Consider the following 13,699-nt stretch of genomic DNA (forward strand, 5'->3'; position numbering starts at 1 on the left):
CTTATGGAGGACAGTTTTGAGTCATAATCAACTTGATGGCAGTGGGTTTGGTTTAGATTTTATAATTCAAGAAGCTAAAGACTACCTTCGAATATAGCCAATTCTCAAATAATTTGATCAGCGTACAGACTGAATAGGTATGGAGGAAGAACACAACCCTGACACATTCCCTTCTTAATTTTAAACCATGTAGTGTTTCCTTACTCTGTTAGCACAGTAGCTTCTTGCTCCAGCTGTAGGTTTCAAATAAGCACAGTTAAGTGCTCTTGGATTTCCAAGATGTTAACCATAACTTATTAGGATCCACTCAGTCAAATATGCCTTTGCATAGTCAATAAAGCATAAACAGATATTTTTCTGACAGTCTCAACTTTTAGCCGGGATTCATCTGACATCAATAATGGTGTCTCTTCTAAATCCTGCTTGAACTTCTGGAAGTTCCCTCTCTATGTACTGTTTTAGCTGCTTTTGAATGATCTTCAGCATTATTTTGCCTGCATGGAATAGTAATGACATTGTTTGAAAGCTTCCACATTTTGTCGGATGATCTTTCTTGAAAATGGGTACAAATTCCAATCTTCTTCCAATCTGTTGGCCAGACAGCTGTCCTTCAAATTTCTTGTCATAGCCTGGTGAGTGCATCCGGGGCTATATCTGTTAATTGAAACAAGTCAGTTGGTATCTAATAGATTGGTATCTTACTGATTCCTAGGACCTTATTTTTGCCAATGCCTTCATTGCAAATTCAACTTCCTTCCATTTGACACTGGATATATAATACTTTCTGAAAATTTTTCAGTGTAAGTCTGTTTTGTTGGTGTTTTGGTTTTTGTTGGTTTGTTTTGTTGTGGTTTTTTTTTTTTTTTTTCAGTATAGGGATTTTAGTATTCCTTCCATCTTCTTTTGATGCTTCCTGGGTCATTCAATACACTGCCCATAGCACCTTTCAATATTGTAAGGCTTAAATATGTTTTCAGTTTTCTCAACTTGAGAAATGCAGAACAAGTTTTCCCCTTTTTATTCTCCAATTCCAGCTCTCTGCACCTTCCATTATAATACTTTGCTTTGTCTTTTGGAGCTGCCTTTGAAATCTCACCAGCTCTTTTATGTTGGCATGTTTTTCCTGTTTTGTCTTCTCAATGGGCTAGTGCACTTTTCAGAGTCTCTTCTGACATACACTTTGGTATTTTTTTTCTCCTCTGCCTTTGTAAAGACTTTCTGATCTTTTCATGGGTGATATCTTTTCTATCATCCCACAACTCACAAATCCATATGTTTAGAAAATTATTCAAGAAGCTGGGCACTATGGAGAAGAAGGTGACATCAAGATCAGAGGAAGACCCATCAATAATCTGTGTTAGGAAGATGACACAACCTTGTGTGCTGAACATTAAAGGACTTGAAGCAGTTGCTGTGGAAAACCAAAGAATATATAGCCTTCTATATGGATTGAATCTCAATGCCAAGGAAACAAAGATTGTTACCACTGGACTAATAGGCAACAACATGGCAGATGGAGAAAAGATTGAAACTGTCAACAAATTCATCTTACATGGATCCACAATCAGCACTCATGGTATCAGCAGTCAGGAAATCAGGAGACATATTGCACTGGAGAAGTCTGAAGTTAGGGACCTCGCCAAATTATTGACTTGTAATGATGTCGAGTTGAGGACTATGGTGCATCTGATTCAAGCCATAGTCTTTCTGATCATTTGCTATTCATTTAAGAGTAGGCAATGAATAAGGATGACAGAAGAATTGATGCCTTTGAGTTGTGGTTTTGGAACTGAGTACTGAATATTCCACGGACTAGCAAAAGAATACGTCTTGGAGAGGGTGAAGCAAGAGTGCTCTTTGGAGACAAGGATGATAAAACTTTCACCTCATACTTCGGGCATATTATGAAGAGGAGAATTTTTTTTTTTTAACTTTTGAGATGTTCATGATGCTTATAAAGGTGGAGAGCTAGAAAAGGAGAGAAAAACCCTCAACTACACAGATTGACACAGTGACTCCACAATGATCTCTATTATGTAAAAAAGTGTGAGGATGACGCAGGATAGGACAGGGTTCAGATCTGTTGTTCACAGAGCTGCTATGAGATATATGCGACTCAACAGCACCTGACAACAACAACAAAGGTCACCTAGAAACACAGTGCACTTACTGGTATTGTGCATTGGAGGTTAAACTTTTGGATTTCAGTATAAGTTCTGGTACATGTTAGATATTATTAGATACATTATTAGATACCATCTACGACAATTTTCCAACCACTTTATGTACTTTTCTTCTTTAAGATGAAGATAAAACTAATACCATTTTAGAGCACTGCTGTTGATAATGAAATTACTTAATATATATTAGAGTGCTCAGAACTGGACTTAACTGCATAGGAACAGATGGAAAAAAGCTACTCTATTACACCTGTATTATTGGATTTTGAAATAACTTCATTATTTACCTGGATCTCATGTACTGCTGCTTTTTGTAGGTGTCATCAAATTAACTACAACTTGCAGAGAACCTATGAACAACATATAACCCTGTCCTATCCTGTGCCGTCCTCATCATCTGATATGCTTGAGCTCATTGCTGCAGTCACAGTCACCTATCTTGTGGAGGAAGGGTCTTCCTCTCTTTTGCTGATCTATCTTTTCAAACCTGAAATCCATTCCTAAGGAATACCCTCTCCTAACAACACACCCAAAGTTTGTGCGATGACACTTTACCATTCCTGACTATAAGAAACACTCTGGCTTCATTTTCTCAAAGATATAATTGTTTTTTGCAATCCATGGAATATTGAGTACTCTTCTCTAACATCACAACTCTAAGGCATTCGTTCTTCTTCCCATACAGCCCTAATGCACTGGTCCCTTGTTCTGTTCAGATAACAGCTTCTTGCTCTAGGTAGAGGTTTCATATGAACATAATTACATGTTCTGAGATTCCCATTCTTTTCAAGGTTAGCATGGTTCGTTCTGATGTTGCTGTGTACCATAGAGTCAGAAGTGACCCATAGCTGACCTTCAAGTGGGTTTTCAGAGGCAGTTAATCACATGGGAGGAGATTGCGCATCCTTCTTCCACAGAACAGCTTTGAACATGCCTTGAACAGCATGTCTTCAGGATTGCAGTGCAGCTTCTTGCCACTAGGCCACCACACAGTCAGATGCCTTTGAGTCAGTGAAACACAACCTCACATTCTTCTAGTATTCTCTTCCTTTAGCCAAAATCCTTTTGACACCAGCAACAATATCCCTGGTGCCATTGTCTCTTTTAAACCCAGCATGAACTATTGGCAATTCTGTGACCATGTACCATTCCAGCTATTTTTGGATGATCTCAAATACAAGGAAGTAAAAATCATTATTTCACATAATGATGCCTGAAAATAATTTTCCTTATTGGTAGCTTGACTATTGTAGGGAAAATTTTGCTGTTTTTATTGTCGCGTGGTACTGAGGAAAAAACAATTTGTAGTTGATCCCTAGCAGGTTTTCAGAGACTGTAAATCATACAGAAAGAGACTGCCCATCTTACCAGCTGGTACAGCTGGTAGATTCAAATAGCTTGCCTTTGGGTTGACAGCACAATCCCTTACCATTAGGCTCCCATTAGGGAAAATTACAGAACACACAAATCACTTCTCTGGGTTTTTCTCAGCTTCGCATCTCTCGTGTTTCTTCATTTCCTGACTTTCCCCAAGACTTTTCATAGCTGTGAAAGCTTCATCATGTGTACCCAGCCGTACCAGTTGTGGCATCAGGCATTTTCATGCTGTCTTTGGGCTTCACACAGTTCCCACTACACCATCCAGCTGGAGCTAAATAGTTTTCAGGCTGCTCCTTCGATGCTTTGCTTTGTTCATCTCCTTTCCTCCTGTGCTGCAGCCTTTCTGGGAATGCTTCTCAAGTACACAAACCGCTATCTTCCATATGTTACTGGGTTGGTGTCCTAATCATTGGGTTCACGTTACACTCATTCTATTGTACTTCTTTAACTGTGTTTCATAGATCCTATGTTTTAGAGAAATTGAAGGATTGTAGAAACCCTGCATCAAGCAAGACTTTAGATGTTTTGTTTTGTTTTTCCCCAACAGTGTACTCACTTTGTGCCTCTGTCACACTATAGTAGCTTTTCCAATATATCACACTTTAAAAAAATTTTTTATCACACATTTTGTAATTCTTTTTCACATTTAGCATATTAGAGTATAGAGTACAGTTAACTTTTATAGGGCCTTGGAAACCAGAACCTTTGTGTGACTTGTTTCATTGTGATATTCACATTATTGTAGTGTTCTGCAGCCTAACTTCCAGGTTTGAGGTAAGACTAGAGTGCTGCACAGTCCTTATGCTCATCTTGGACAAGGAGACTTGACAGTGGAAACAATTTTATTTTCTTGAAATCATCCATAACTCTGTGTGTGTGGGTGTGGGTGTGTGTCACTACCCTCATTTTTGACAATGAGGATTGGCACTGACACCTTGAAACCTTCTACATAATTATGTCTGTATCATGAGTCTAAAAATGCTTGTTTGCATACTACTTTTAACTCTTCCCTAGATCATCTCTAAACAAAATTAACAGTGTTCTCAAATCCGCAAACCAGTTGTCAAGCAGTCAGATCTGACTCAAGAAGAACTCGTGAGTGTCAGAACATAACTGCCCCTCAGGGTTTTCAGGGGTCGATCGTTGGGAAGTAGACCAGCAGGCCTTTCTTCTAAGGCCACCTGGAGTAGGCTCAAACTGTGACTCTTTTGGTTAGCAGTGACACATGTTAATTTATTACAGCTCACAGGTACATCTTTGTGACCATATTTATGCCTCTGTTTAATAATTTTATCTCTCAATCAGTTGCATTTCAGTGTAGAGATATTATGTCTGGTACATCTCCACAAGAGCCTAAAACTTCCTTGCATTCATATGTGCTCAATAAATATCGGTTTTAGCGACTTGTTTGCTCTTCTGATTTTTATTCTCTATCATCCATCCTAAATTCCATCTGTCTCTATCCATTCATTCTCGACTTTTCAATAATGTTTGGATATATATTATCTTGCAGCCTTTATTTATTTTTTTAATAATTTTAATTAAAGTTTACAGAGATTTTGGATTTTCATTCATTCACTGTTGCACTTTTCTCCCTGTCCAACTTCCCCCCAGTTTGTTCTTCTCTTTGAAAAGTTATTATTAACTCTAGTTCCTGAACACCATGGCTTTGCTTACTTCTCATGTCAATGCCCTCTCCTGGCAGCACTCTTAATTATATTTTACTTTTTAAAAAATGCCTGTTTAGTGAATAGTTCAAACTGATTCAGTGTAAGACTTTGCCTTCTTTGCTTCTCTATCCATGCTTCTAAGCACCACTAGAGAAAGTTACAAAAGTATTATGAGTGAGTGAAAAGGCCATACATAGTCTAGGCAACATTTAGATTTTATTATAGGGTGAAAAACATTAAGTAAGTAATTGGTGAAGGCTGTTCAACATGAAGTTTGGTTTTAGTGAACTTTACACTTTGAAAAAAAAAGCTAAATTGCAAATTATATATTTTCTTTATTTTTGCCACATTATAAGTGCAGTTTAAGGAAATATTTTGTTCAGTAACCCTGTGGCATTGTGTAACCAAATGTAACTCAATGTGTACATGCACTTTATCCTGGACCAAAGGCTGGAATTCTGATGCCTCTGACCATCAATAGGCGTGAATTTTACATCCTAATTGGCAGAGAAAACAGAGCATTAAGTGAGCTGTCCAAATGTACTTTAGAAACAAAAAAAGTGCCATGCTCTTTGAAGGTAGATAATTTCTATTTAATCTCTATTAAATGAAAATATTATTGTAATATTCTAATGTTATTATCAGGTTAAAATATTATCAGAGTCAGATTACTTTTAAAATCCCTCACACCATATTACGGAGCTCTCGTGGCCTAGTAGAAAGAAGCTGTGCTGCAATTTTGAAGGCACACACTTTGAGTCCACCAGTTACTCTGAAGGAGCAACATGGGCAATCTCCTCCTAAGTCATTAACTGCCTCTGAAAAATCACCTGAGGGTCAGTTATGGGTGGGTTCTGACTTGATGGTACACAACAACAACATAGTATTACATACTTAAAGTCTATATTGTTGTGTTGTCTATACAATTAGATTAAAAGCAACATTTCCCTAATTTCAATGTTTCTGGTCATTGCTACTAAATGATTGAAAAAACCTAGATCTAGCCAAGGATGTTATATGTCTCTTTACAAAATTTATATCTTCTGCTAAGAAAATAACTCTTATATATTATTGATGGGATTATAAAATGGTACAATCACTCTGGAAGGCAATGTGGCACTTCCTCAAAAAGCTGAACCTAGAAATTCCATATGACCCAGTTATTCCAATGCTTGAAATATACCTTGAAAGAACAAGAACTGAGACACAAACGAGACTTGGACACCAATGTTCACAGCAGCATTATTCACCATCACAAGAACATAGAAACAAACCAAATGTCCAACCACAATCAAATGAATTGAGAAATTATGGTACATTCACATGATGGAATACTATGTGGCACATAGGAGCAATGATTCTGTAAATTACTACCTAACTTGGGAGGGACTGGAGAGCATTATGCTGAGTGAACTAACTCAGTTCCATCAGGACAAATGCTGTATAAAGCCATTATTGTAGGAAGAGTACGGGGATCGAAGGAGGGGATGGAAGCAGAGAAGTGAGGATGATCAGGGTAGGGTGGAGGTGGTTAATCATGGGGTCACACAATTTGATGGAGGGGTGTGAAAGAAATGGGAAAGATCCAGAGTGAAAAACAATGTATTCAAACTTTGTAAATAAACCAGTATAAAACGAAAACAACAACAACAAACTCCATAATGAGTTGGAAAGAGAATGTGAATGAAGAATAGTGTGAAACACAAAGTATTCAAACTTTGTAAATCAATATAAAATAAAATTTTAAAATATATTTACATCTTCTACATTTCTCCCCATATCACAGGACATAAAATCATTAGAAAAACTTTTCTAGTGGGGAGAGAAGTGCAGCAATGAATAAATGGAAATCCAAAATCTCTGTAAATGCTCATTAAAATTACCTAATAAAAAATTTTAAAAAGGAGAAGGGTGCAACAATGAATGAATGGAATTCCAAAATCTCTGTAGATGTTCATTGAAATGAAAAAGAAATAAATTCATTAATTAAAAAAAATTAAAAAAAGAAAAACTTTTCTAATTGAATTATTAATTATCCTTGGAAATTCTCTTTGCATAAAATCCGTTATAAAATCTGCTATAAAATCAGCTAACCAAAAACCTCACCTCACTCAAGGATGACAAGACATTTATTTTTTATAGTAAGACATCTTTGCACTCTTAACAGCTAATGGTCAGCTTGAGTGGCTAGATTTACATCTGCAGTGGATCCTTAAGCTTGTAAGTAGAAGCTAGCACACACTTACTTCTATCTGAATGACATGCTGACTGTCCACTGCATTCAGCGTTTCATTTAGACTGACAAGATTGTAGAAGTCAAACCTACTTGAAAATGCTTGGTCATTAGTGTCTTCCGATCATCTTCAATTTGTCGAAACTTGGCCTTCAGTCCTTTCATTTGGGTTTCCATTTTTAAAACATATTGGAAATCTCTCTGTGTTCTCAAGTTTAAGACTTCAATAGACTGGGACATATTCTGAACCTGTTAAACAAGAACACTGGCTTGCATTATTGTCAGTTGGCCATTTATCATATACAAGTATTACCAAAGGAGCACAAAATTACCTTAGCATAAAGAATGAGAAATATCAAATTCATAATTACCCTCTCATCTCAATTATTTTCAGTACAAATCTTCCTGATAAGCATTTAGGAAATACAGCAACATAAAATCATACCAGGTAGGAAATAATACAAATGGTCTTGTAGAATTAGAAATGACAAAATAGAAATAAGAATTTAATACATAAGATACGTAAATTTCACAAATAAAATATTCATTCTAGAGTTTGCTAAGCCTATCATGTCCTGACTTTTAAATGTCCAAATAAGCTGTTTCTTGAAATATTAACTTTTACTTCCTAACTACATGGGATGCTTAGCAATCATGGACTTTAATGAAGACCCAGATGTACTCATTCCAGGATGATTACTTCATGATAATACAAAAGTACTCCCCAGAGAGAAACGAAATTAATCAAGATGAGTGTTGGCAGTTCTGGGACAACTTCCTGAATCAAAGAATATAAATGTTTAAGGGTCATGAAAAATGGCAACTCCTTTAGATGTCTGGTAATAGGCACTAAGCACATGTTAAGTTTCTCAGGCATCTCAGTCAACTAAGTCCTAGGCTTTCAGAAAGAACAAATACAATGTAAACAATAAAGAATGCATAAATGAGTGGAAAGGAAAAATAGCCCAATTTCCTGGCAGAAAAATTCCTGAAAACAAAGCAAAGACTTCTAAAAGTAGGGGAGACATTGTAAGAATTGAATAATAACTGTCAATAGACTGCTATAAAGAATAAGATAGATCTCTAAGAGGCAATGGTGACAAAAATTTCTGTCTACAGAACAAGATTGTTATTTATTACCTGAGTTTGTGAGAAATACAGAAGAATCTCAGCTGTACTCCATGAACACTGAATCAGACTATGCCTTTTAGAAAAATTCCCAAGTTAGTCTCATGTCTATTAAGGTCTGATAAACACTGTTTGCTTAGCCTGGAGGACATTTCCTAATTCTTTGCTAGATGAGAAAAGAGTAAAGATTTTGTATAATTTGTTCCTTTTGTTTTAAATCAAATATTGACATATAATAAACATATATGTGTATGTAAAATGAAATAGAATACAAAGCAAAAAGGATAGAAAAGCTATGGGAGGGCTCTTGTTTTATTGGTGACCACCAGACAAGTATAACTTAATGTGCAACAGATCTGAATCTTCTCTGATCTTGCGCTACACTCACCATCTTTGGTTACAGTCACTGTGTCAATTTATCTCGTTAAAGAACTTCTCTTTCTCTGACTCTCCACTTTTCCCATCATGATGTCTTCTTCCAAGGACTAGACCCTCTTCATAATATACCCAAAATATGTCAGACAAAATATCACCATCCTTGCATCTAAAGAGCACACTAATTGCATTTTGTCCATAGGATATTCTGTATTCTTCTTCAATGTCACAATTCAAAGGCATTTTTCCTTTATATGAACAGATGGTTATAAGAATACATATGAAATTAATACTGGGGGTTTTTTTCCAGAGTGAGATGTGGGAAGAGATGTGAGAAAATAAATATCACAGAAAAGGGTCCCTAGTAAAGAAATTGTGTTCAAGCCTTTAGGCAGTATTGGTGCTTTTGTGGTTTAAGGAGTTGCACTGTCAACTCAAAATCACGTGTTTCAAACACACCAGTTGCTCTCAAGAAGAAAGATGAGCAATCAATTTCCTTCCATGCAATTTATTGCCTCTGAAAACCCCCTGCTGGGTCAGCTGTAGATTGGTTCTGACTAAACAGTAGTCAACAACAACAAATCTATAGAAGGATGGGCAATCTCTTCCCATGTGATTTATTGCTTCTGAAAACCCACTGGAGGGTCATTTATGGGTCAGTTCCAACTTGATAGTACACAACAACAACAAAAGCATATGAATAAATAGATACATCAAATTGTGGTCATGCAAAAAAGGGTGGTGGGATTTCAAGTGAGTTTTGCTTTGCTTATTATATATTTATGTATTATTCATATTTTATAATGAATGTGTATTACTTTCGTTGTTGTTGTTGTTATATGCTGTCTAGTTGCCTGTGACTCATAGCGACCCTATGTACAATAGCCCTAAATTCTCTTTATTCTGTGCCAATCTTATTGTCTCTGACACACCTACTCCTAGTCACTGAATCAATTCTTCTCACTGAGGGTCTTCCTTTCTTGTGCTGTCCCTCCACCTTCCCAAGCATGATGTCTCTCTCCAAAGACTGGTCCCTCCTTGCAGTATATCCAAAGTATGTCAGACGAAGCTTCAGAATCCTTGACACCAAGTAGCAACCTTCATCCTCTCCAGGATGAACCTGTTTGTTCCCCTAGCAGTCCATGTTATATTCAAGAGTATATGCTCTTCTCAAGCACATTACTTATGTCCTCAGTGAAAAAAAAAATACATTAACTGACACAATTATAAATTACAAACACAGAGCAGAAAATTTATTCAGAATAATAATTCATAATTAAGTCACAAAGCCTAGAGAGTCTGCCAGCTATAAAGGATGCTTACATATTCTGAAAAAATAGTAAATTCAATGCCTTGGTCTGTCTCATTATCTCCATTTCTTCTACCAGACAAGACTAAAATTCTATGAATCATTTTCTTCTGCTATCTTGATGCATCACCATACTCTTCATTGTCATGTCTTTTCAGAACATATACCAATCCATAAAACTTATTCTGTAATGTTGCGTGTTGGTTGAGGAAATGAAGGGGCTAATCTTACTGTGAGTTCCATACAACAACAGACCTTGCACAAAAACAAGCAAAGAATATACAATAAATATATACTGAAAAAGATTGCTTTTATTCTGAAAAAGGTATAAAAATAATTAATATTTAATATTTTAAAGAAAATTGCTCTTATCAAATGGCTCTCACATAATTTCTTCATTTATATACTCAAATTCAGAAAGTTGAGGGGTTTTTTTAACTTTAATATAGAGCAAACGTGCAAAGACAAAATTGAAAACATGGTGACTGGTTCTAACTATATTTATTGTTAAATATGTATAATGAAAGGTTATTTATGTTAAGGAAACTGTTTACGCATTGGAATAAAGGCATTGATTGATAAGTGTATTTACCGTTAGTATGGACAATGACCTCTTAGTTATTGCCATGACCTTATGCACTGTGTAGACAATTAGGAAATAGCAGGCAAGATATTCTGAGTAAACTCAAACAGCCACTGTTTATCTCTTTTTATCCCTTTGCATCTAAGTTAACCTACCAAGTTCATTTTTAATTTTATTTCTGCCATGGGAAAATGCACTAAACATGTTTTTCCCCCCTGAGATGTGATTGTGACCTTCTATATTACAGAATCATGTGTAATTATAAGAGCTACATTTAGGGCAATGACTGGAGATATACCTGTCTAATTGGCAAGCATTGACTCTGAATTGCATTTTGCTCTCTTCCCTCTCTCTGCCTAAAATTATTTAGATCCTCACTGGTCATGGAGACCTGCAGAGCATAAGCTTTATCCTTACATGATCTGATGATACATTGAACTGGCTAATTCACCTTAACACTTGTAGAAAGAAGACCTGAGTCCTATAGGAAACCACTATCAGTCTGGTTGTGTCTCATGCTGTGAACTTTATCTTTCCATATGTCTCCTTGTACTTAGTTCTTCTATGAGTTTTCTGTTAACTGAGGGAGTTCTGATGCTTGAGTTCCTAGTTAGTTGGGTTTCTAACTAAAAAAATGACCTTCCTCTCAGGATTTGACTCTAGAGGGTCTGCTGGAGAGCTCTGGTGCCTTAGTGATAAGGAATTGCACTGCCAACCCAGAGGTATGTAATTCAATTCCACAAGTGCTCTGCTGGAGAAAATGATGGGCAATCTCGTGCTGTGCAATTAGCTGTCTGAAAACCAGCTGGAGGGTTAGCAATGAGTCAGTCCCAACACAACCGGTACCCAACAACAACAACAAGAGACTCTGCTAGAAAAATATAGACAATCTCCTCACATGAAGCCTCAGAAACCCAATGGAGAGTCATCTATGTGTCAGAAGCAACTCTGTGGCATAAATATTTGAGTTTTGATTTTGAGTTAAGGTTGCTTTGTTTTCTTGTTTGAAGAGCTTCCCTCTCTAGTTTAATAAGATCATTCTCCCATCTTTATTGAAAATTTATCTTAAGTCCTTATTTAATCTAATTCTTTACATAAGTAAAATTCTGAAACTAAACTCAAATTGAACTTACAATCAAGTTAAACTAACAAACTCAAATTCAGAATTGTATTATTATTCTTAGTGTGCAGACTACTTATAAAAATATGTATGGTATAAAATGTTGGTTAACACTGAACTTAAAAAAGAGACTTTATTCTCTTCTTTTTTAAACCAATAGGACTTCTGGGAATCTTTCATACTAAAATATATGTTGGAAGGTTCTAAATTCATTATCCTGGTAAGAATGTTATTGCCAGAATCCTATTCTAAAAGTCACTTTAGGAAATACTGACCTAGATACTGGAAGATATATTCAATTGCACAGAGAAGTTAAATAACTATTTTAAATGTGAATAACTTTACTTTAGACATATTAAGACATAAAATGGTGAAAGCAATAGTATCTTTCTAATATTCATTGAAATAAATATTTTATGCTAAGATTTTTTATAGCATGTCACTTATGTAAATTTGAGCACCACTAGTGGTATTTGAGTGATATTGAAATAATATTTAGAAAATGATCCTTAGACCAAACTAACTTATAACTTACTGACTTGAGTAATATTAGAAAGTCTTTTCATCTCAGAAAATATGAGTTTCCTTTTCCATACACTTAGAAAGATAACTACTTTTGCTGTGAAAATAGAATGAAAGACTAAGATTATAATAGATTATCATTACAATTAATCTCATTAATAACATTGAATATTCAATTACTAGTGTCTGGGTAGTATTGGCAGTTTGTGTTCATCAACTAAACTATTTTTAATCCACCCAATGATGCCTTTGATAAATATTACAGACAAGAAAATTCTATAGAGCAGCTCCTTCCCTTACAGTAGGGATCAACAGGAATCAGAACTGACTCAACGGCAACAGTTTTTGTTTTTGAAATATATCATTAAATCAGTCTCAGCTCATGTTCAGTATTATCTGCTATCTAAGCAGGCGCTATGAGTCAATTCTGACTCATGGTGACGTCATACATGTTAGAAGCTTATTTCATAAGGTTTTCAATGCATGATTTATTTTTTAAGTAGATTATAGATCTGTTAGTTTCTGAGACATTTCTAAATGGACTTGAACAGCTAATCTTTCAGCAAGCATGTGAACCATTTGCATGACTTATCATGTGAACCATCTGTATCATCCAGGTATGCTTGTCACCTGCTATCTTGAATGTATGTGAAATTAACAGCAATCAGCAAGGGACTGGCTCATTTTGAATAAAGAATTCTTGGTTCCAGTGTCCCCTTTCTCTGAGTCAATGCAGTAAATCAATTCTATTTACTTTCCTTTAGGTGCTGTAAAGTGGCCCCTCCAAATCTATTCTTCCTTTGTTGACATAATACTGCCAACGAATCTAAAAAAAAATAAAAATAAAATCTAAATCTAATTGCTTGTGACTTTGATGTTGTTAATACATTTTCATTTTGTGTTTTTTAGTTTATTAATAGAGCTTTAAAATTATTTTAAAGAATAACTTTAAAACCTTCAAATACATTACATATTGGAAGTGGTGTAATATTAATTTTTGGTTGCTTTCAACAAACCAAAACAATATTTTTTAATTTACCCTATAAATAATTACTTATTTTATCAGAGGACATTTCACTTTGGAATATATTTTTATTTGAGCCTATAGATACCAAATTACTCCTTTTTTTAAAATATTTCTAGTTCAAATTAATCTTTCCAAACAATTGAACAAAAATTTCTATTTGTGTTTATGTATA

At 35.4% G+C, this 13,699-nt stretch overlaps 1 protein-coding gene across 2 annotated transcripts in view; it reads right to left on the minus strand.

Moving 5' to 3' along the window:
- Positions 1-13,699, minus strand: part of OLFM3 (olfactomedin 3) — a 383,079-nt gene that overhangs the window by 62,523 nt on the left and 306,857 nt on the right. For both annotated transcript variants that reach the window (XM_006882454.1, XM_006882453.1), the window contains exon 3: positions 7,557-7,712. In XM_006882454.1, the coding sequence (XP_006882516.1) occupies positions 7,557-7,712 (156 nt within the window). The remainder of the gene's footprint in view (positions 1-7,556; positions 7,713-13,699) is intronic.

This window comes from Elephantulus edwardii, unplaced genomic scaffold (genome assembly GCF_000299155.1).
Source record: "Elephantulus edwardii isolate Elephantulus edwardi_28Jun2011 unplaced genomic scaffold, EleEdw1.0 scaffold00020, whole genome shotgun sequence".
NCBI lineage: Eukaryota > Metazoa > Chordata > Mammalia > Macroscelidea > Macroscelididae > Elephantulus > Elephantulus edwardii.